Here is a 23,576-nt window from a genome sequence, read left to right as displayed (position 1 = left end):
CAAGTAGTGTGAGGATGTCTGTTGATGAACATGACTTCTTTCAATGAAATAAGCCATGTTGAGTTAGTGCATGAGAACAAAAGATCAAAGAGTTTATCAGTCTCTGTGTCTCCCTCAATGCTTGTGGATTGAACCCTATTTATTGACTCGGTTCTTGGGACTTCACCTAGACTGAAGAATCATGATCGATAGGTTCCTACGGCACACACAGGGTCTCACAACTGGGAATTCAGAGTTTCCCCAATGACAGCAACAATCAAGTGGGAGACTACGAACTGTGAGTCCTGAAATCTTTGTAATTTACAGCATAGCATTTAGTATGATTTATTTGTGCTTTCAGCTTAATGATAATAAATTAAGCTTACGTTATCTTGTTGTGTTTGTACACTTATTACCACATTTTCTGGACACTCGAATTGCTTGGGTCTTTTGGGTCTGATCAACCCAGCCCATAACAATTTAGTGCTGCAAGCAGGGTCCAGGAAAATGTGGTGGTGGACAAGCAATTAGAATCAGGTTTATTATCACCGGCATGTGAAGTGAAATTTGTTAACTTAGCAGCAGCAGTTCAATGCAACACATAATCTAACAGAGAAAAAAAAATAAAAAACAAGTAAATCAATTACATATATTGAATAAATTTTTAAAAATGTGCGAAACAGAAATACTGTATATTAAAAAAAAGTGAGGTAGTGTCCAAAGATTCATTATCCATTTAGGAATCAGATGGCAGAGGGGAAGAAGCTGTTCCTGAAGCACTGACTGTGTGCCTTCAGGCTTCAGTACCTCCTACCTGATGGTAACAGTGAGAAAAGGGCATGCCCTGGGTGCTGGAGGTCCTTAATAATGGACACTGCCTTTCTGAGACACAACTCGCTGAAGATGTCCTGGGTGTTTTGTAGGCTAGTATCCAAGATGGAGCTAACTAGGTTTACCACCTTCTGCAGCTTCTTTCAGTCCTGTGCAGTAGCCCCTCCATACCAGACAGTGATGCAGCCTGTCAGGATGCTCTCCATAGTACAACTATAGAAGTTTTTGAGTGTATTTGTTGACATTGGGACCAAGTTAGGTCCTCAGAGATCTTGGCACCCAGGAACTTGAGACTGCTCACTCTCTCCACTTCTGATCTCTCTATGAGGATTGGTATGTGTTCCTTCGTCTTACCCTTCCCGGAATCCACAATCAGCTCTTCGTCTTACTAACACTGAGTACCAGGTTGTTGCTGCAGCACCATTCCACTAGTTGGAATATCTCACTCCTGTATGCCCTCTCGTCACCATCTGAGATTCTACTAACAATGGTTGTATCATCAGCAAATTTATAGATGGTATTTGAGCTATGCCTAGCCACACAGTCATGCTCCTATAGAGAGTAGAGCAGTGGGCTAAGCACACACACCTGAGGTGCACCAGTGTTAGTCCTCAACGAGGAGGATATGTTATCACCAATCCTCACAGACTATGGTCTTCTGGTTAGGAAGTTGAGGATCCAATTGCAGAGGGAGGTACCAAGGCCCAGGTTCTGCAACTTCTCAATCAGGATTGTGAGAATGATAGTATTAAATGCTGGAGCTATAGTTGATGAACAGCATCCTGATGTAGGTGTTTGTGGTGTCCAGGTGGTCTAAAGTCGTGTGGAGAGCCATTAGATTGCATCTGCCGTTGACCTATTGTGGCGATAGGCAAATTACTACGGGTCCAGGTCCTCACTGAGGCAGGAGTTCAGTATAGTCATGACCAGCCTCTCAAAGCATTTCATCACTGTCGATATGAGTGCTACCAGGTGATAGTCATTAAGGCAGTTCTGTCATGGTCTGGTCTGTGATATCCGCATTCCGGTTCACAGTCCGGTCCAGTTCCTTATTCCAGGTTTTCCGGTTTTCCCCAGTTTCTGTTGAGGCAGCTGATTGTCGTTTGGGCTGGCTTCATAAATAGCTTCAGAATTCAGCCTCTGGCTGCCGGATTGTTCCTGTCCATACCCCCTGTCTGAATCCCTTCTGTTCCCTTGTCTGAAGCCTTGCCTTGCCTGTAACCCTCGCCTGCACTGCTGTCAAGTTCAATTGCCAGAGCAAGATAAGGAACTGTCTATCCTTGTTTTGAACTGTCTCTGTGTCCATGCCTTTGCTAGCCTTGGCCTGCATCCAGTGTCTGAAGCCTCGTCTCGCCTCGCCTGAAGTCTTGCCTCGCCTATAACCCTGACCTGCACCACTGTCAAATTCAATTGCTGGAGTAAGATAAGGAATTGTCATCGTTGTTTTGAACTGTCTCTGTGTCCATGCCTTTGCTAGGTGGGTCCAGCCGTTTGCCGCTACTTAGTGTTGGGAACCGTCTGTATCCATGCCTTTGCTGGGGAGGTCTGGCTGTTTGCTGCTACCTAGTATTGGGAACCGTCTGTGTCCATGCCTTCTCTAGGTAGGTCCAGCCGTCTGCTGCTGCCCTGTGTTGGGAAATGTCTTGTTGTATTCTGCATTCTGTGTAATGAGTCCTGGCCCTACGTCCTGTACCCAAGGAGGAGTCCTGGCTCTGTGTTCTGTGTATGAGTCCTGGCCCTATGTCCTGTCTCCAAGGAGGGGTCCCGGCTCTGTGTTCCATGTTCCTGTCTCTCCCTTGACCAAGGCTCTGTGTTCCTGTCTCTCCCTCGACCTATTCAAGACTTCAGGGTCTCGTCCAGACCTAGCCATGTCCAAGAACCTTGCCCTGTTCAAGCCACGGCTTTGTGTTCCCATCTTGTCCATGTGTCTTGCCCAGCCCAGGAGTACTTTGCCCAGCCCGGTGCTGGGGTTCTCTCGTCCTGTGCTGGGGTTCCTTTGCCCTGTCAAGGAGTCTCACGTCCAGTCCTGTTGCCTCTCCTCATCCTAGTTCTGGAATCCGAGCCCGAGTCAAGTCCCAGGTTCTGGGTCCTTGCCCAGTCTCTGGCTCGGAGTCCATATCCCAAGCCTCGAAGAACCCAAGCCTCGTCATGCCTTCACCTGGATCCAGGGTCCGAGCCCGAATCAAGACCCAGGTTTCGGGTCCTTGTCCAGTCTCTGGCTCGGAGTCCAAGCCCAGGCTCCTCATTCCCAGTTCCATGTCCCGGTTCTGCTATCCTAGTCAAGTCCTAGCCCAGGCCCTGAATCCTTGTCTCGCCCAGGGTCTGTGTCAATGTCCAGCGTCATTTCTTCCTCTCTTTCCTTGCTTCCTTGTCACGCCTAGTCCTGTTCCTAGTGCTTCAGTGACTGTGTCTTGCATTTGGGTCCTGCTCCCAGCGCCCTCATTATGACAAGCTCACATTATTCTTCTTAGGCACTGGTATAATTGTTGCCTTTTTGAAGCAAGTGGGAACTTCCACCTGTAGCAGTGAGAGATTAAAAATGTCCTTGAATACTCCCACTAGTTGGTTGGCACAGGTTTTCAGGGCCTTACCAGGTACTCTATCAGGACCTCCTGCCTTGTGAGTGTTCACTCTCTTTAAGCAAGATGAGTGATACCATAGCCAAGACACAAGGTCCCCGGATGGATGGAAAACTCGGAGGGTTTTGGATCGCTGGCTAATGCTCTGTATAAATGGGGTCCTCCCCAACGTTAGGAGAAGACATTTAGTGAATTGTCTAATATTAAGCTTCCATGTGCAATATCACAATGTCTTAAGCATATACTTTTTCCTCTTAAGAGGGATTCTCTGCCTTAAGTAGGGTGGATTTCTATGACTGCATTGTGACAGTTAAATACCAAGAAAGCTGAGCTGTCTGAGGCAATTTCATGACTGCAGCGTGAGTTGCACTTATTACATGGGAATCCACATCCGTACAGAGGGGAACTGGTGTGTATTCAGGGATTTGGTCTTATTACATGGGAATCCACATCCGTGTACAGGTTTCCCCCGCAATCCGAAGGTAGAGCGTTCCTATGAAACGGTTCGTAAGCCAGAATGTCGTAAACTGAAGAAGCAATTACCATATATTTATATGGGAAAAATTTGTGAGCGTTCACAGACCCAAAAAATAACCTACCAAATCATACCAAATAACACATAAAACCTAAAATAACAGTAACATATAGTAAAAGCAGGAATAATATGATAAATACACAGCCTATATAAAGTAGAAATACTTCTCTACAATCATTGCCGTACTGTTCTCCGTAGTGAAAATCTCACGCAAGCACTTTCGGCAGAAACACTCTCTCCTGTAACCTTTAAGCTATGAAGCTGCCAAATCATACCAAATAACGCATAAAAATACAGCCTATATAAAGTAGAAATAATATATGTACAGTGTAGTATCACTTACCGGAATTGGGAAGACAGCGCTGAGCACACTGATGATGGTGTGTTAGGCTGAGCCGTCGGAGGTTCGGGTGGAGCAGTGGTCCCCACCCTCCGGGCAGTGAACTGATACCGATCCGCGAAGCATGCAGCAGTCCAGTGGTAGCCAGAACGCACCCAGCACGCCTTTAAGAAAAAAGCCGAAATAAACAAGCTAATTAATTAGGTGCCACCCGGAATATAAATGTCGGCTCAGATCAGAGGCGACGCAATCGGCAATCACCTCTGAAATGGGCCGACATTTATGTGCCGGGCGGCACCTAATTAATTAGCTTGTTTATTTCGGCTTTTTTCTTAAAAATGTGTTGGGTGCGTCCCGGCTACCACTGCATTCTCCGCGGCAATGTATCGGTCTGCAGCCCGGGGGTTGGGGTGGTGGGACACTGGGGTGTCATCTCATCGTTGTCTGTTTCCATCAGGGCAGACAAGTCATCTTCTATGTCTGCCTGTCTCGATGTTGAAGGTTTTCATCGGCTGATGTGGAAGGCTTGAAAAATGACAGTATGCTTGACTGCTATCCTCATGCATTTTTCTATCTCACGCAGTTGTTTCACGTTCAGTTGCTGGACGACTTCACTTTTGGTTCGTTCGCGACTGCATTTGGTTTCAATTGTTATCCTTTCCTCTTCCAATTGCATCAGCTCTTCATCTATCAGTTCTTGGTTCTTGGTCATAGGATGCCAAAACCTCTTCAACATCATCTTCATCAACTTTCACAAGCCAAACTCACTTTGTCCTTACTTAGTTCACCACTATCAAAACACGTAACTATGTTTAGTTTTACGCCAAGTGTAACACCCTTATGAGCTCTTCTAGGTTTTTCCGATACCTTAGAACTCATCTTGCTAGTGGCTGCTCACAGGCACGTGTTTAAGCAATGCCGGCTAGAATGGAGTTCCGGGGGAGGAGCTTGGCTGCTCAGGGCGCACACTGCCTTTTGTCGTAACAGTGAAAACACCTTCTGTTAGCGAAAACAGGTAACTCATGTAGGTCTTTCGTAACAGCGAGGTTTCATAAAGTGAACGTTCGAAAAGCAGGGGATACCTGTACAGGGGAACTGGTGTGTATTCAGGGATTTGGTCTTATTACATGGAAATCCACATCTGTACACAGGGATATGGTCTAACCTCTCCACCCCCGACCTTCCTATAATGGGATGGGTATTCTTTGGCACACTTACCCATAAGGTACGGTGTGCACAACAGAGTACAATTGTCAACTGGAAGTGGTATATTTCTTATCGAGCATCAAGGCGATAGGATAAAATTAGTGAAATACATGAACTGGTTGCTGAGTCCTCTCAGGCTATGTCACCCCCACCTGAAGTTTCACCTGTTGTGTGGGGTGTTCCTTTGATCTTTGGACTCCTGGTCAGCAGCAGCACGGTCAGCCCATGAATCTTCTGGTCATTTGGGGTACAGGGTACAGTGGAGTGGTCTCGGCAGCAGGGATTATTCCCTCCAACTGAAGTATTTCAGCTCGCACAGCAGTAGGTTACATTTAGAAATAAGGACAGACAGCTTGCAAAGCAACCCTTAGCTACTATTCACCATGGGCATGACCCTGCTCAGGTTTGGCAAATAGATTATGTCTGTCCCTTTCCTTTACAGAAATGATCCCAGCCCCTCCTCACTACAGTAGCCAGTCTTTCAATGGCAATCCCTACTGTTCAAACTGATCAGAATGATACCCTTTGGGGATTGGAACATCTTGCTCCTGCATATGGCGATCCCTTTGAAATTCAATCCGATAATGGTTCACACTTTACAGGTTCCAGGGTACAAGAGTGGGCTGTCTTTAATAGTGTACAGTGGGCCTTCCACAGGCCAGTGGTCTGAATGAATGAGTGGCCTATTAAAACAACAAATTTGTTTACTCTCTCCTGCCCACACCTTAGCTGGATGGTTACCTGTCATTCCAAATGCTTTGTGTTATTTGAACAACTGCCCTCTGAAAGGAGGCTCTCCCTTTTTGCTAATGACAGAAAAATCTATTCCTTTTGCTCCTGATGGCACAACTAAACAGGCTGATAGAGCGCCAATGCAGTTCTGCAAGGGAAGGGGGAGTAAGTTGTTTGTAAACATACCTGCCTTCCAACGCACAGTGAGTGTGAGATTACTGCCGATGGGCATTGGGAGTACATACTGCGTGATGGTACGAGAACAGACCCATCCTGTGTGTGTGTGTGGATAAGCGTAAATTAACCTAGAAAGAATGAAAACACTTCTAACAATCTCTCTGTTTTTGTTTTTAGAGGTTCCTGCTGGAATGTTGCTTTGTTCTGTTTAAATGTTAGTCTTGTGTTTCGTTGGATGTCAGGCTTCTGCTGAGACCCGACAAGCCCCGCTGATTACCCTGTGATTTGTCAAAATGATATTGTTTCGTGAAAAAATGTACATTATGTGGTATGTGCTAATTGTGCTGATTGGGGACCTATGGACGTGAGAGAATGTTGTAAACCTAGAGTGACGGGCTTTATACAACTTTTACCCTATGAAACAAATAAAGTGCCAAATTGATTGTAATCTGACTCTTGCATTCCTGATCACTATATGGTGTTCGCAAATCTTACTCATTCTCTTTTAACTGAGACTGTAACTCTTTGTGAACTCACAGCATGAAAGGTATCACGGTAGTGTCTAATATTTAATGATAGCGCCTAGTGACTTCCCTGGCCTCAAAGTACATGTGACATGAGGATGCCTGTCGATGAGCACGAGTTGTTTGAATGAAAGAAACCATGGTTATTTAATAACATGGAAACAAAAGACCAAAGAGTCTGTCTGTCTCTGTGTCTCAATGCTTGTGGATGGAACCCCTACTTAATGAGGCACCCTTCCCTCCGAACTTCTCCTAGACTGAAGAATCCATCGATCGACAGGTGCCTAGGATGGTTTCACGAGTCGGAATTTGGAGTTCCCCTGACAAGTGACAATCAAGTGGAGACCAAGAATTATGAGCCCTGAAATCTTTGTAACTTGCAACATTGTATTTAGTGTGGTTTATTTGTGCTTTCCGTTTTGTGATAACAAATTAAGACTTAAGTTACTTTGTTTGGCTTGTATGGTTATTACCACATTTCCTGGACACCGCACTGTTTGGGCTGAGTTGATCAGATCACTACAGAGACATCCAAAGTCCCCTAATAGTCTTTGCAATCTCTGACATAGGTAAGAAATGTGAAAATAAAAATTAGAGCATATGAATTGATTAAGGCAAAAACCACTGAACTGCGAGATCAAATTCAACCATGCAACTAGGTTAATGTTGCAAAGCGATTGCGATTAGAGCTGTAAATATCAAACTGAAAAGAGTAGGAAATCTATTTGATGTGAATAGAGTAACATTAGTGATTGAGAATGCAATTAGTTTTCTAACCAGCATTGATATAATGTGAGGTAAGCTGACAGTACAGACATGACGATAGAATTAAGAAAAACAAAAAGACATTCAAACTGTCATATAAAAGTAAAGTATTGCAGATGCTGGAAAACTGGTATCTCCTCCCCTTCATTTTCTCTGCTTTCTAACACTCGTTTTACCTCCAACAATTCTCAGGTCAGATCAAAAATCATTTATCTGATGTTTTTTTTCTCTCTGTAAAGGTGCTGGCTGAACTACAGAGAATTTCCAACAGTTACTATCTTTACTTAGGACTTTTGGAAGAGTTATATAGGCCCCCTGGTGGCAAGCTCATGGTACTGTGAGAGTAATCTGAATTACACATATGGTTTTCAAAATCTCAGATCTGTCATTTAAAGGATCTAGTCTTTAGCTCTCAACCTGGTAGTGAATAGGTATTTAACCAGACAACGTCCTTCCTTTTCTAGCTCATTGTTCAATTGCTCATCCTAGAGGTTTCCAACAATACCTCAATACCTCATTGTGCTCTCTGCCCTCTGTTTTTGCTATCTTCTCATGCCCTCTTAATAGTAACTACTTGAAGTTGAAAGCATATTCATTATCAAAGTACATTCTGTGTACATTAGCATATTCTACCTTGAGACCCATTTACTTCACATTAGATACAAAGGAACACAATGAAAAACAGCACGTGGCAAACAACCAGTCTGAAAAACATAAACTGTACAAATACAAAAAGAAAAGAATAATAATAATATGGTATTGTCCCTAAGTCACTATACGATAGCATTAAACAATTAGGCACACCACGCATTATTTATGTAAACCTCCAGAAAGCCACAATACTAAACACCACTGGGATAGTCCTAAAGTTCCTAGCAATTGAGAAATGAGTGTGCTTGTCTACGCCTGTAGCTCGGGTTTTACCAGACTGAGCTGAGAAAAAAATAAAAATCCTAAAATAATAATATGAATCTTGCTCTGAAACTGATCTGGAAAATTTACAAAGAAGAATAAAATGAAAAATTTTAGAAAACACTATGTACACTCAAAGGCATTTAAGTTAACATTACCTGGGCCAGAAGGAGGAAGAGGAATAGCAGTCATAAAAATTACGCCAGTCAGATAAAACTTCTAGGAATATACTTTCATCAACAAAAACAGGATTCAGTGCTCCATGTGAGCATATACAATTCTGTAAGAAGTATACACCACTAAACTTAAATGAATGCACAACCGACAAAAATGAAGAAATGATACTGCTAAAGAAGAAAAAGTTAACTAGTGGAAGGCCACAAGTTGCACTGAACGCCTGGCTCAGGAGTTGGAGACCTCTTCCTAGAAACAGAAGAGCTCCTTGTGGCAATACAGGATCAGGTGGTTAACAGAAAAAAAATCAAAAATGCTTAATAAAAGATCAACAAATTCAGAACAATAAATGCAGAAAAGCTGAGAAACCAGAAACAATCCAACACATTTCAGGATCCTGCAGCAGTTTAACTCAATCTGATTACTTACACAGGCACAATCAAGCGGCAAACATCATTCACCAATATCTTGCTTTAAAATACAAACCCATGAAAGACACTAAACCTTACTATAAATACAAGCCTGATCCAGCTTTAGAGTCAGAGTCCTACAAATTATATTATATCTGATCCATTATTACAGGTAAAACAATTCACAATAAACATCTGGATATAATATTACAGGATAAACAAGCAACAACGACTTAATTGTTAGATATAGCTATTCTAGACACATAACAGACAGAAATCAATAAATGAAAACACTAGAAATATGCTGAATTAAGAGGAAATTGAAAGACATTGGAACATAAAAATGGTATACATTATCCCAATGATAATGCCTACAGCTTGTGTCATCCCAAAGTCACTACACAATAGCAGTAAACAATTAATCCTTCACAGCAATATTTATGCAAATTTCCAGAAAGCCACAATACTAAACACCACAAGATGCACTTTACTTTGTTTATTTATGTGTAATTAATTTGTAGATTTTATTCTTACTTTCCCAAGTTATTAAGTGTTATGTGTGCTACTGTGCTTTACACCCTGGTCTGGAGAAACATTGTCTTGTTTGATGGTATACATGTATATAGTTAAATGACATTAAACTTGAATTGAATTGACTTGAATAGTCCTAAAGTTCCAAGTAATTAAGAAATGAGTATGTTTGGCTATGCCCGTGCCTCAGGTTTTACCAGCTTGAGCAGAGAAACAATAAAAATAATAAATAAGCTATAAATATCAAGAACACAAGTTGTAGAATTCTTAAGAATGAGCCCATAGATTGTGGAATCAGTCCACTGTTGAAGTGAGTAAAGATATCCTCTCCAGTTCAAGTGCCTTATAGTTGAGGTGTAATAGTTCTGCCTGAACTTGGCGGTGTGGTACTTGAGGTTCCTGTACCTCCTTCCAAAAGCAGCAGCAAGAAGAAAGCATTGCTGGATGATGGTGTCCTTGATGCTGGATGATGCTTTCCTGCGACAGCACTCCACGTAGATGTGCTCAGTGGTGGGGAAGGCTTTCCTTAGACTGTCCATCACAGGTAAAGCCCCCCACCCATGAGCCATATTTACAAAACTCCCTGCTTCTTAATGTTGCTTTGAATGTTGTGTGTAACTCTGGTTGCCAAACAACTGGCAGGATGCTGAAAGGACTTACAGGAATGTAGTCTGGAGTCAAGGGCTTGAATTACAAAGAGAAATTGGACAGGCTGGGATTGTTTTCCTTGAAACAAAGGATGAAGGCTATAGGATGACCTTTTATGGGGGTTTATAAAATTATGAGAAAGGTAGATAGGGTAGATCGTCACAGTCTTGTTCCCCAAATTCTGAGATTTATGGATGGACTGTAGTTCAAACTAGTTCATATTGTCCTTTTTCAGTTCTATGTTTATTTTGTGTTCTCGCCCTGACTGGCAGGCTGGAGCTGGGGGCTTGGGGTTCGATGTTCTTGTTGCTGTTTCTCCATGTGGGTGATTGTTAGTTTTTGTGTGAGGGAGGGGGTGGGGTGTTGGGGGTTTGAGAGTTTTTGTTTCTTTTTCTTTTCATGCATGGGGGGGCCAGGGATGATGTCCTTCTTTCTACTACTACTACGCTTTTCTGTGTGATGGTTGTTCATCATTTCGAACAATGACTGAAAACCTGTGCGGGAAGAATGTTAAAGTGAAAAAGCTGTTGCACTAGGACAGTTCCACTCTCAGCCTCAAAAATCTTGGTCCAATGGTATGAAAAATTGTCAGGATTGGAGACTTCCTTGGCCATGACGCCTTCTGTGCCTTGCCCTTCGCTCTCCATAAAGTGTTGCGGCATTCCCTCTTGACCGCTGGACTTGTAGCTCAGCGGTCCCCAACCACCAGGCTGTGGACCGGTACCGGGCCACAAAGCATGTGCTACTAGGCCGCGAGGAAAGGATATGATTTAGCAATATGAAACGATATGAGTCAGCTGCACCTTTCCTCATTCCCTGTCATGCCCACTGTTGAACTTTAACACATGTGAGGTCATCAGTGACCTAAGACGCAAGTGACCCAAGACATGCAAAGGAATGGGTCCGTGACCCATTTGTGAATGTTTCCGGTGAATCTTCCATGCAAACGCAGGAAAAAGATCAACTCCCCGAGTTTGCAAATGGCAGTGGGCTGAAAAGTATGTTTGACATAACATCTCTGCTGGCATTCTGGATCAAAGTCAAGGCTGAATATCCTGAGATAGCCATGAAAGCACTGAAAACGTTGCTTCCATTTCCAACATCATATTGCTGCGAAGCGGAGTTTTCTGCAATGAATGCAACGAAAACTAAATCGCGGAATAGACTGGACATAAGGAACCCCCTTCGAGTAACACTGTCTCCCATCACCCCTCGATGGCACCGTCTTGTTGCAGGAAAACAAGCCCAGGGCTCCCACTGATTCAGCGATATTGGTGTGTTGCAATGATTTTATATGTCCATACCGGGAAAATATGCGCTGTGTGTTTAATATCCAAACGTTACTTAAAATGTTATGATGCTATTGACTTATAAGTGACTTATAATTCTGTGGTCCCAACCTCCGGGCTGCAAAGCATGCAGTGGTACAGCGGTGGCCGGAACGTACCCAGCACATCCTAAGAAAAAAGCCAAAATAATCATCGCCTCTGATCTGGGCCGACATTTACATGCCGAGCGGCACCTAATCAATTAGCTTGTTTATTTCGGCTTTTTTCTTAAAGATGTGTTGTGCATTCTGGCCACCACTATACCACTGCATTCTTCACAGCTTGGAGTTTGGGGACCACTGTTCTAGTTGACTTATCACTATACTCATGTGAGGAAAATATGCGCTGTGTGTTTAATACTAAATTCATTAGATAAGCCCCTTAGAAACGAAATTGAGTGTATTAGCCACTTATAAGTGACATCACCTATATTCCAGTAGTGATTAACACCCACCCACCCCGCCCCGTCCCCCCCCCTCCCCCCGCTGGGTTGGCCAGTCCGCAAGAATATTGTCAATATTAAACCGGTCCACGCTGCAAAAAATGTTGGGGACCCCTGTTGTAGTTGACCTCATCCATCCAGTCCACCAGAACCGGCTTCACATGCTGGGGTAGGCATATCCCTGTCTCACCAGGGTTAGAGGCTCCTGGCTACCCTGACCTGGTTTTAGCCCGCCTGTGGAAGCGGTGTTCCAGGGTGTGGCCTCTGTCACATGCAAACAGTTAAACTGACCTGCAGGTGGTGGGGGCGGGGGGGAGGTGGATGAGCTGCCCCTGGGTGGAGCATGACAGGCCCACAACCAGAAGTGCTACCCCTCCCTGGATACCCCATCTGTATTTTATGGCTATCTGGAGAAGACAAATCTCAGAGTTGTATTCTGCATACATACTTTGATAATAAAATGAACCTTTCAACCTTTGAAGATAGGGGAGTCTAAAATTAGAAGAGATAGGTTTACAGTGAAAGTGGAACTGATTGCAAAGAATCTAAGAGGCAAGCTTTTCACACAGTAGGTAGTGGATATGTAGAAGGAGCCGCCAGAGGAGGTGGTAGAAGCAAATACAATAACAACTCCTAAAAGACACTTGAATGGGTACATGGATAGGAAAGGTTTAGTGAGATATTGGTCAAAAGCAGGCAAATAGGATTAGAGTAGATGGACACCTTGGTCAGCCTGGAAAGCTGGATTGAATGGACTGTTTCTGAGCTGTATAACTTTATATGAATCTTGCCACATCATATGCTTAATTAATCACACTGTCTTAATCACTGAGCTAAATCTACCTATCTCGTTTTTCCTCTTCTCTGCTCCCAAACTCCACTCCTTTCTGTGTTTATCTCTGTGGGGGGAAGAGGGAGAAACTTTGTGCCATTTCATTCAAACTAGATCGTTCAAAATTTTACTTTTGGCTCATTAGTCACCATAACATACAGTGGTTGCACCAGACTGAGACCAGTAGGGCTCCTATACTTCGGCTTATTTGGCCAAACCTCAGACATTCCTCCAGCCCCTTATCATAATGCCTGACTTGCTGAGTGTTTTCAGCATTTTGGATAATGAGGTAGAGTTCATTTAATGTGAATGTTTAAACGCGAAACAGCAAGTAAAATTTCGGACAGGTAAGGCTACTTCAGTAGAATGAGATCGTCAGTCTAGATTTTTTAAAGTTCATGTCATGCAAGTCCAGTTTTTATTGCCCATCTCTGGTGAAGATGCTTCCACAATGTTGGTAGGTTGGAAGTTCCAGGAATTCAAAGCAGCATAATGAACTACTAGTGACATACATTTCCAAGTCACTGTCCTGTGTGACTGGGATGGGAAATTGATTCCCAACTAAAGTCACACATTAGGAGTGTTACCTGCTGCAGAAGCAGCTTAGGGTCCTAAGGAAAGAGATCTGCTTGTCAAAATAAAACATGCTGCATAATTAAGAAATAAAAAAAAATGGAGAAAAATAAGAGAAAATTGCAAAAGTCCTGGTGGATAGCAGTGATTCGATGAGCAACAGAATGGGAAATATAAATAAAATAATAGAAAAGATCATGAAATTAATTGAAACGTTTTTGCTCTGACACAAGGTAAAAAGTTGGTTAGGAGTGATATGTATTCTTTAAAATTGACAATAGTGAAATTACTAATGAAAATAAATAAATGGCAAAAATGTTTTAAAAAATTCCACCTAACATATATTGTCAGCAAATTGGTAGAATCTTGAAGTCTTGCATTTTAAGTACATGAAATGAAGCCATTACATTACAAAGAGATATCAATAAATTGAACAAAAATATCTAAGAGAGGCAAGAGTAATTCAACCACTTTGGGTCTTGAGATGATCAGACAGTGTACTTCAAGTCATAAAAAGTTAGAAGATGTGAAGATGTACAGAGACAATGGTCATAATGTGATTAATAAAATGCCATGGTCAAATACAAACAATAACTAGGACTACTATTCACCAGTGTAAGTCAATGATAAGGCTACTGCTGCTTTTTTGTCATGACTACCCCTCATACGAGCACAGATTTGAAGAGGTATTCCATCAAAAGGGCTCACTACAACACTAGCAAGATTGGAACCACAGAGGAAGATATTCACAAAATTAAGTGCAAAGTGTAAAGTAACTTTATTACCAGAGTACATATATGTCACCATATATTAACCTGAGATTCATTTTGTTGTGAGCATTCACAGTAACTATAAAGAAACATGATAGAATCAATGAAAAACTGCACACAAAGACAAACAACCAATGTGCAAAAGACAACAAATTCTACAAATATAAAAAATAAACAAAATAATAACAACAACAACAAATAAATGAATGAATAATACTGAGAACATGAGTTGTGAGTCCTTGAAGTGAGTTCATAGGTTGTGGAATCAGATCAGTGTTTGGGTGAATGCAGTTATCCACACTGGTTCAGGAGCCTAATGGTAGTAACTATTCCAGAACCTGGTGGTGTTGAACTTTACTGGCTCTCACTCAGCCTGGAGCAGATAGTGCACTGCTTTCATGTAGTGCTTATGATGATTGCATCCTCCAAGTCTTTAGTTTCATGTAACATTCAGGATGATTGCTGATAACTTCAAATTCTTCCTAGATCCTAACTTGTTGAAGTAGAGAAATCATTTCATTTTCACCTCCGGCCGTTTCTGGCATCTCCAAGTCTGAATGCTTGAAAACAGTTCTGAATTGTCTTCTGGCATATTTCTTGCAACATACATCAAAGTTGCTGGTGAACACAGCAGGCCAAGCAGCATCTATAGGAAGAGGCGCAGTCGACGTTTCAGGCCGAGACCCTTCGTCCTGACGAAGGGTCTCGGCCTGAAACGTCGACTGCGCCTCTTCCTATAGATGCTGCTTGGCCTGCTGCGTTCACCAGCAACTTTGATGTATGTTGCTTGAATTTCCAGCATCTGCAGAATTCCTGTTGTTGGCATATTTCTTGCTTACTCTCAGTGACAAGTTCACTGCTTTCTGAAAGTACACGCAACTGATGCTATATTAATAATGTTTGCTCTAAGCACGGTGTAGTGTCTACGCAAGTACACGTGGCTGATGCTAGTTAGAAACTGTTCAGCAACAGTTTCCTGCCCTAACAAAGCAGCACAGTGTCCCAAGTAAACAAATAGAACCTCATCTCTTTTCTCCAATAGTTTTTGTTCTTTAAGAGTTGTTCAAAATAAATGGCTGATCCAATTAACCGATGGCCCAATTAACCAGAAACCACTGTATATTTCTAATTGAAAATTATAGTTTTTTAAATTATGTACTGCAATGTACTGCTGCCACAAATCATTATTTCATCATATATGCCAGTGATATTAAACCTTATTCTGATTCTGATTCTGAATTCCTGATGAGAACTGGCTCACAGACCTCTGGTTTCCTCCTCTTATAGTCCATAATCAAGTCTTTGGACTCGCTGACATTGAGTGAGAGGTTGTTGTTGTGGCACCACTCAACCAGATTTTCAATCTCCCTCCTATATGCTGATTCGTCACCACCTTTGATTCAGCCAACAACAGTGGTGTCATGAGCAAACTTAAATATAGCACTGGAGCTGCACTTAAACTCATTGTCATAATTAATCAGGAGGCAACTGTGAAACCCTTCTCTCGAATCATGCTAATTAAATATTTGATGTCAAGACTACTTGAGGTGGGAAGCCAATTCCCTAGTTAGTATCTGACTATATTCTCACCACTATATTGATTACGGAATAATAAGTTGCAGGCAGAAACCACGGATCCCACAAGCTAGAGGTACAGTACTTCAATAACAATTACTTGCCTCTGGAAAATATAATACAATTAGGCAACGGTTCTTGAATACACAACAACAATTTCACAGTTGTTGCCAATGTACTCATCAACAGTGCTGAGTTCACTTTTTGGGTAATGGACCACTAGGCAAGTTCTTCTCTGATGCAGACAACAATATTTATCTGGTGCTAATGTTCCCTTTTTACAATAAGCTTGGACTTTGACTAAGAACTCCAAACTTTGATGGAAACTGATCAGGCACAAATGGTGAGGATGCAATTCATTAGCACCAGTCTCTTAGCCAAAAATCACACAAGAACAGTTTTATTTAGGTTGAATCATGCTAGTGACCATATCCAGATGAAATCACACCCATATTCAACACTTCGTGTAAAACTCACTTTGGATAGCTGTGGCTGAAGAATATTGGCTAAATGCAGGAAAGTGGGACGAGATTAGATAGACATTGAATAGTTGGGTTGCGAGCCTGTTTCCATGTTATATGGTTCTTTGTTCTTGTATTAGACCTGGTCCTAATAGCATCACTAGTCAAGGTTAACTTGCAACTTTTAGAGCCACTTTTGAACTTTGATGATCACTTGCGATATTAGTTGGAGCACATCATACTACTTTGTGGCATCTGTGTCTACTTAAAGGAAAACATTACTGGCACTGAAAGACTTGAATGGGCTGCAGACTGCTTAAATTCAAAGTTGCAGAGTATACTTAAACTAACTGGGAAGTTTTCTCTGGCATTTTGTTGTTCAGGAACTCACTCAATGCCTAGCCATGTGGGAAGGTTAGTGACCTTGAGTCTGGTAGCAAAGGCATGCCCATCTGTGAAGAGCCCACACCCACAGAGTCCTACGTGGACCTCTAAAATGCTTTTGCAAGTTCCAAGTTTTTGTGGCTTTCATCACTTCCCTGGCTTCTGGCATCAATCTGTAGTCCAAACATGCCCGCAGACTGTACTGCATTTCGAGAACAGTCACCAGTGCCAGAGGAAGACCTGGAGGAGTGGGATGAGGAACAATGGGAGTTACGAAGGAGACCCCAACACCACAGCATCAATAACATCTGTCAGTAGACCCAAAAGGGAGAACATTGATTACGTGCCTCTAAAGCCTTACACCTTTCTCAATGTGTTGCTGCAAAGTATTTGAAGTAGGGCACTATTCCATCAGATACCATGCAAATTCAGCTGAACCACCATTGCACTTTTTCTCATGTATCTTTTGCTGATTTCGCAATTTTTTACGCTATGCGCAGTTTGAGTTTGGTGCATCAAAAAGGGGCAAAGTTTTAATACCAGGCAATTGTGTATTATGGTGGTTACTAAAATAAATATAAATCACGCTCTCACCATCCCACTAGCTAAATAAACAAAGAAATCAACTTCCTCGTAACAAACTGTTTCAGTAGTCTATAAATGCATAGAGAGCTTCACTTTTCAACTTGAATTTGGATTGATCCCTGCTACAGCAACCAATATCTCTCTCTCTCTCTCTAAATCTCAACAGTATCTTCACAGATTTACCACTGATCCCTTTTCAACAACAAATTGCACTTAAATTGAGGTAGATGGATTAGAGATGATGGTTGCAGCAACATTAAAAAGATAGATTTTAAACTGGCTTTTGAAAGAATGGCAGATAACTTGTCAAGATTTTCATTGATGGATAAGCATTTACTAACTCCAGCTTAAATTTGTTTCTTGTTTTGGTCACAGTGGTTAAAAGAAAGCATTGACAATTTAATTCCTGTCAATCCTACATATAGATTGTTATGGGTTGCATGCTTCTTGAGATCAGTGGGCATCTTGGCATGATTACTCATAGAACAAAATCCATCAACCATTCGAGGTTGGTTTGACTGGAACTGGCCTCTGCTCCCCTCCTTTTCAATCACAATGAAGGGTCTCGGTTCAAACTGGTTTATTCCCTCCATAGATGCTGCGTGACTTGCTGAGTTCCACCAGCATTTGTGTGTGTTGCTCAAGATTTCTAGCAGTTGCAAAAACTATTCTTACATGCCGGTGGAGCATTGGGTTACCATATGAGGAACGTCTGGCAGCTCTTGGGCTGTATTCCCTGGAGTTCAGGAGAGTAAGAGGAGATCTCGTAGAAATATTCTGTATGTTAAAAGGCCTGAACAGATTACATACGGCAAAGTTATTTTCCATGGTAGGGGAGTCTAGGACAAGACGACACAACTTTAGTATTGAAGGATGTCCATTCAGAGCAGAGATGCGAAGAAATTACTTTAGTCAGAGGGTGGTAAATCAGTGGAATTTGTTGCCGTGAGTGGCTGTGGAGCCCAAGTCATTGGGTGCACTTAAGACAGAGATAGATAGGTTCTTGATTAGCCAGAGCATCAAAGGGTATGGGGAGCAGGCAGGGGAGTGGGGATGACTGGAAGAATTGAATCAGCCCATGACTGAATGGCAAAGCAGACTCGATGGGCTGAATGGCCTACTTCTGCTCCCTTATCTTATGGTCTTATGCTATCATGTAGGAATATTCATATTTCTCATCCCATCAAAGACCAAAATCTCAGTCAGAACAACTAACATTCACTCTCTTGATGAAGGAAGTAAACAGCCAGTGGTATAAGATTATGTTTTGACGAACAATGCAACAGGAAAAATGATAGTGTATTCTGACCGTATATCCTATTTTTGAGTCTCTCTGCAGGTAGAAATTCTATGTGAAGGTAGCATTCAAAAAATGAGTGCACTATCCCAGAAAGGACAAAGAAAAATACCAAGCCTCATACCCCAGCTTAGCCATGATGGTTCACTGCAGATTAGTTAGGAGATATTGTGCAAAAGGCACCTGAAAATTCAACCTTGTTCTTTCTTTCAAATCCTGTTGTGATTTTAATGTGATATTAGCTGTTTCTGTCTTAAACTGGAAATCTTACTTGCAGCATTAATTTTAACATAAAGAGGGAACTGATAACAATGTTTCTGTTAACATTTAGATAACTATATAAAATTATTGCTATTAAAAATAAATAATGATTTCAACAAGGTTTAAGGTGCATTAATGAAACAAGTTTTGTTGAGTAGATGTTCATGCCTCACACTAAATGAACAAAATATTGTTGGTCATCCTAGAGATCTTTACAATCTTATATAGCTACCCTTTGAAACTATCAACAAAATCAGGATGAATTAAGATGAAGCCACACTCAGGTTGGAGGAACAACACCTTATATTCCATCCGGGTCGCCTCCAACCTGATGGCATGAACATTGACCTCTCTAACCCCCGTTAATGACCCTCCTCCCCTTCTTACCCCATCCCTTATTTATTTATTTATTTTTCCCCTTTCTTTCTCTCTCTTTTTTCTCCCTCTGTCCCTCTCACTATATTTTCCTCTGGTGCTCCCCTCCCCCTTTCTCTCTCCCTAGGCCTCCCGTCCCATGATCCTCTCCCTTTTCCAGCCTTGTATTCCTTTTGCCAATCAACTTTCCAGCTCTTAGCTCCATCCCTCCCCTCCTATCTTCCACAATCATTTCAGATTACCCCTCCCCCTCCCACTTTCAAATCTGTTACTACCTCTTCTTTCAGTTAGTCCTGACAAGGGGCTTGGCCCAAAACGTCGACTGTACCTCTTCCTATAGATGCTGCCTGGCCTGCTGCGTTTCACCAGCATATTATGTGTGTTGCTAGCAACATCAAGGTTTCTTCCCATGTCCAGCTTAATGCAGAAGTACTGAATTTTACTGTCAATGAATCATATAATCATATAACCGTATAACAATTATAGCACAGAAACAGGCCATCTCGGCCCTTCTAGTCCGTGCCGAACGCTTACTCTCACCTAGTCCCACCGACCTGCACTCAGCCCATAACCCTCCATTCCTTTCCGGTCCATATAGCTATCCGATTTAACTTTAAATTACAACATTGAACCTGCCTCAACCATTTCTGCTGGAAGCTCGGTCCACACAGCTACCACTCTCTGAGTAATGAAGTTCCCCCTCATGTTACCCCTAAACTTTTGCTCTTTAACTCTCAACTCATGTCCTCTTGTTTGAATCTCCCCTACTCTCAATGGAAAAAGCCTGTCCACGTCAACTCTATCTATCCCCCTCATAATTTAAAATACCTCTATCAAGTCCCCCCTCAACCTTCTACACTCCAAAGATTAAAGATCCAACTTGTTCAACCTTTCTCTGTAACTTAGGTGATAAAACCCAGGTAACATTCTAGTAAATCTTCTCTGTACTCTCTCTATTTTGTTGACATCTTTCCTATAATTCGGTGACCAGAACTGTACACAATACTCCAAATTTGGCCTCACCAATGCCTTGTACAATTTCAACATTACATCCCAACTCCTATACTCAATGCTCTGATTTATAAAGGCCAGCATACCTAAAGCTTTCTTCACCATCATATCCACATGAGATTCCACCTTCAGGGAACTATGCACCATTATTCTTAGGTCCCTCTGTTCTACTGCATTCTTCAATACCCTAACATTTACCATGTATGTCCAATTTTGATTATTCCTCCAAAATGTAGCACCTCACATTTATCAGCATTAAACTCCATCTGCCATCTTTCAGCCCACACTTCTAACTGGCCTAAATCTCTCTGCAAGCTTTGAAAACCTACTTCATTATCCACAGCTCCACCTATCTTAGTAGCATCTATATACTTACTAATCCAATTTAACACCCCATCATCCAGATCATTAATGTATATGACAAATAACAGTGGACCCAGTACAGATCCCTGAGGCACAACACTAGTCACCGGCCTCCAATCTGACAAACAGTTATCCACCACTACTCTCCCATCCAGCCACTGCTGAATCCGTTTTACTACCTCAATATTAATACCTAACGATTGAACCTTCCTAACTAACCTTTCAGTTTACCTATCAGTTAAGGCTTTGCTGTTTTCAGCTTTCTCCTCTGTAATCAAGATAAAAACAATTGAACTGATATGAATTTAAACTCTTTGGGAATCTGTCTAACGAAAAAAAATACACCGTTAGTCATATCTAACTACATTGTCTAACACTAAGCTAGAATAAGTATTTACCAATCACTCTGGTTCATATAATGCTTCCAATAAATATTACAAATTAAGAAATTTTAAATTAAAAAATGTTAACATTGTATTATATCCACCTTAATCAAATGCACACACTCCAGTTTTTATTTATTATATGTACAACATTTTAAAAATGTACAAGTCAAAATGCTGCAGACTATGGAAAATTGAAATACAATCACTCAGTCAGTCAGGCATCATCAGTAGAAAGTAAAACTGAGTTAACATTTCAGATGCTTTTTTTTTAAACTTCTTGTAATGTTATCAGAGGATCCTTTAATTCAAGTTACTGTCTAACAAGCCTGTTGGGTCAACATTGTTCCGCTGAATGATAACAAAATGCACCAGAAACTGAGGTGGTTTGGTGTTGGTGGGAGCTTCAACGCCTGCACATTATTGCTTCAGCAATGACTAGGCTACTGAGCTCAACAGAACTGTGAGACAACAGGTGATCATAGGCCCAATTAGTGCTACAACCTCTGTCCCAATTAATTCAAAAAGCACAGAATTTGACTGCACTCACAATGACTTAAAGCCTTTGTTCATTCTACACAATGGTCCAGATTTTCAATTCAGGGAAACACAATTCTTCAAGTTCAGTGTCTTGAACCGACCTGCTGAGTTCATCCAGCATCTTGTGTGTGTTGCTTAAGATTAGCAGCATCTGCAGAATCTGTTGCCTCACTGACAGTTTTGACGTCTGGTAAAACCAGGGGCCTGGTCTAACCAAACACCAAAACATTTCTGTGGGTTTTAGACCCAGAACGACATGCATATTCACCAGTTAGGTCAGTGATCGTTAAATTGAAGACCTTTTCATTGAATGTTCTGCCAAGGTAAGAAGAGTGGATTTAGCAAGCAGGTGATCAGTTCACATTGCCAATTAATCCTGGTGATTTTATTTGATCCCAGTTAATTTTGTGGGTTTAGTATTGATTAACTTGTTTCCATAGCATTACTTTGCACTAATTGCTGTAGAAAAACACTTTAGCAATGAAAAAGATATTGCAATTGACACTCCTGCTTCTGTTGGTGCTTCACACAGTTCACTATATCACATGACTTTCCCTAGAAACAACTCGGTGAGATGCTGACTGAAGAGAGATTGTGCTCAGCTACAATCCACTAGGCTACCAAGTTATGGTCATATGAATAATGGATGCAAATACATTTTACCGCAGACTGGCCCCGGCTAAATTTTAGTTTATTTATTTTTTGGCATAAAGCACAGTGTAGGCCCTTCCAGCCTTATGAGCCGCGCCGTCCAGCAATCCCCCGATTTAATCCTGGCCTAGTCAGGGGACAATTTAACCGACCAACCGGTAGTAGATCTTTGGGATGTGGCAGGAAACTGGTGCTCCTAGAGAAAACCTATGTGGTAACAGGGAAAACATACAAGCTCCTTACAGGCAGCAGTGGGAATTGAACCCAGGTCGCTAGTGCTGTGATGCGTTGTGCTAACCACTATTCTACCGTGCTGCCCTTGAGACAGCACCCACTGGAAAGAAATAGAGAAAACAGCTGTTGAAATAGGAAAGGTACGTCATATCCGGAGTTTCTCCGGTTGGCGGACGATTTCCCTCCACGCCTCTCTGACGTAGTGGGGAACCGCGTACGAGGCAAGTTACAGCGGTCGTTTGCCATTGCCTTCTGCCAGGTGGGTTTCCAAAGAGGTACTTAGTTAAATTATAAACATATTTCAGATGAAAGAGCAAGGGAAAAGAAAGTATGAAGACTGAAGTTTAAAAAGATGGCAGATGAAAACAAGAGTTTTCTTACCTTGAATTCCTCCAGTTGTTTATATTTCTTTTCCCGAAATTCACAGTAATTCTTTATTTCCTTGCATTCAGGGCAACAGCGGGAGGTGTCCACACGGATACAACGAGGATGTAGGCTAGGACACTCAGGTTTGACACACAGTGGCCCATCATCAGTACACAAACATGGGCATGCAGCTGGTCCGGGAGTGAACTCCTCTCCAATTTCATACACAAATCCATTTTCATCCACACAGCCTTTGCCCCGGTAATCTGGGTATGAATATTCAGAGGTGGCAGAGATGCCAGTGACCATAGGCAATGACTCAGGTCCACCTGTAACATCTTCCTGGGACTGAGACACAGAACAGAGGCAGCAAAGGGTGATAAAAAGTAGGCAGCAGGTGGTGAGTGGCGAGGAGATGATCCCAGGGGCCATGACAGGGATCTGTTAAGGACATTCCTCACAGCTGCAGCATCTTCAACTGGAACAAGAAGAGCACAGTCACAGACCTGTCAACTCAGACTGAAAACAGCTTTGAAAAATAATTTTGCTCACAAAGGCATCATAAATCTCATTTTGCCCATTTATTTTGATGTTACTAAATCAATAAAATTAAGCTAGCCAAGTAAATAAATGCTGTTTCTGCCATAACAAAACTAAAATTGCCTCTGACTTTAAACAACTTGAAATAGCAGGACAGGCAAGAATCCGATTCTCCTGATTCCAAGAAAGATTACCCATAAAGTAACAGTGCTTCTTTCACAATTGGAGCATTTGTGATATTTTTGAAGAAAACTTTTGTAGA

At 41.9% G+C, this 23,576-nt stretch overlaps 1 protein-coding gene across 6 annotated transcripts in view; it reads right to left on the bottom strand.

The window, feature by feature from the left end:
- The window catches only part of vwc2 (von Willebrand factor C domain containing 2), a 179,827-nt gene that overhangs the window by 154,415 nt on the left and 1,836 nt on the right, over positions 1 to 23,576 (bottom strand). For all 6 annotated transcript variants that reach the window (XM_063042340.1, XM_063042339.1, XM_063042341.1 and 3 more), the window contains exon 2: positions 22,790 to 23,252. In XM_063042340.1, coding sequence (XP_062898410.1) covers positions 22,790 to 23,206 — 417 coding nt within the window. In that variant the 5' untranslated portion in view covers positions 23,207 to 23,252. The remainder of the gene's footprint in view (positions 1 to 22,789; positions 23,253 to 23,576) is intronic.

This window comes from Mobula hypostoma, chromosome 3, assembly GCF_963921235.1.
Source record: "Mobula hypostoma chromosome 3, sMobHyp1.1, whole genome shotgun sequence".
Lineage (NCBI taxonomy): Eukaryota > Metazoa > Chordata > Chondrichthyes > Myliobatiformes > Myliobatidae > Mobula > Mobula hypostoma.
Note: the sequence above shows the minus strand (reverse complement) of the source record. Positions and strands in the feature narration are given on the sequence as shown.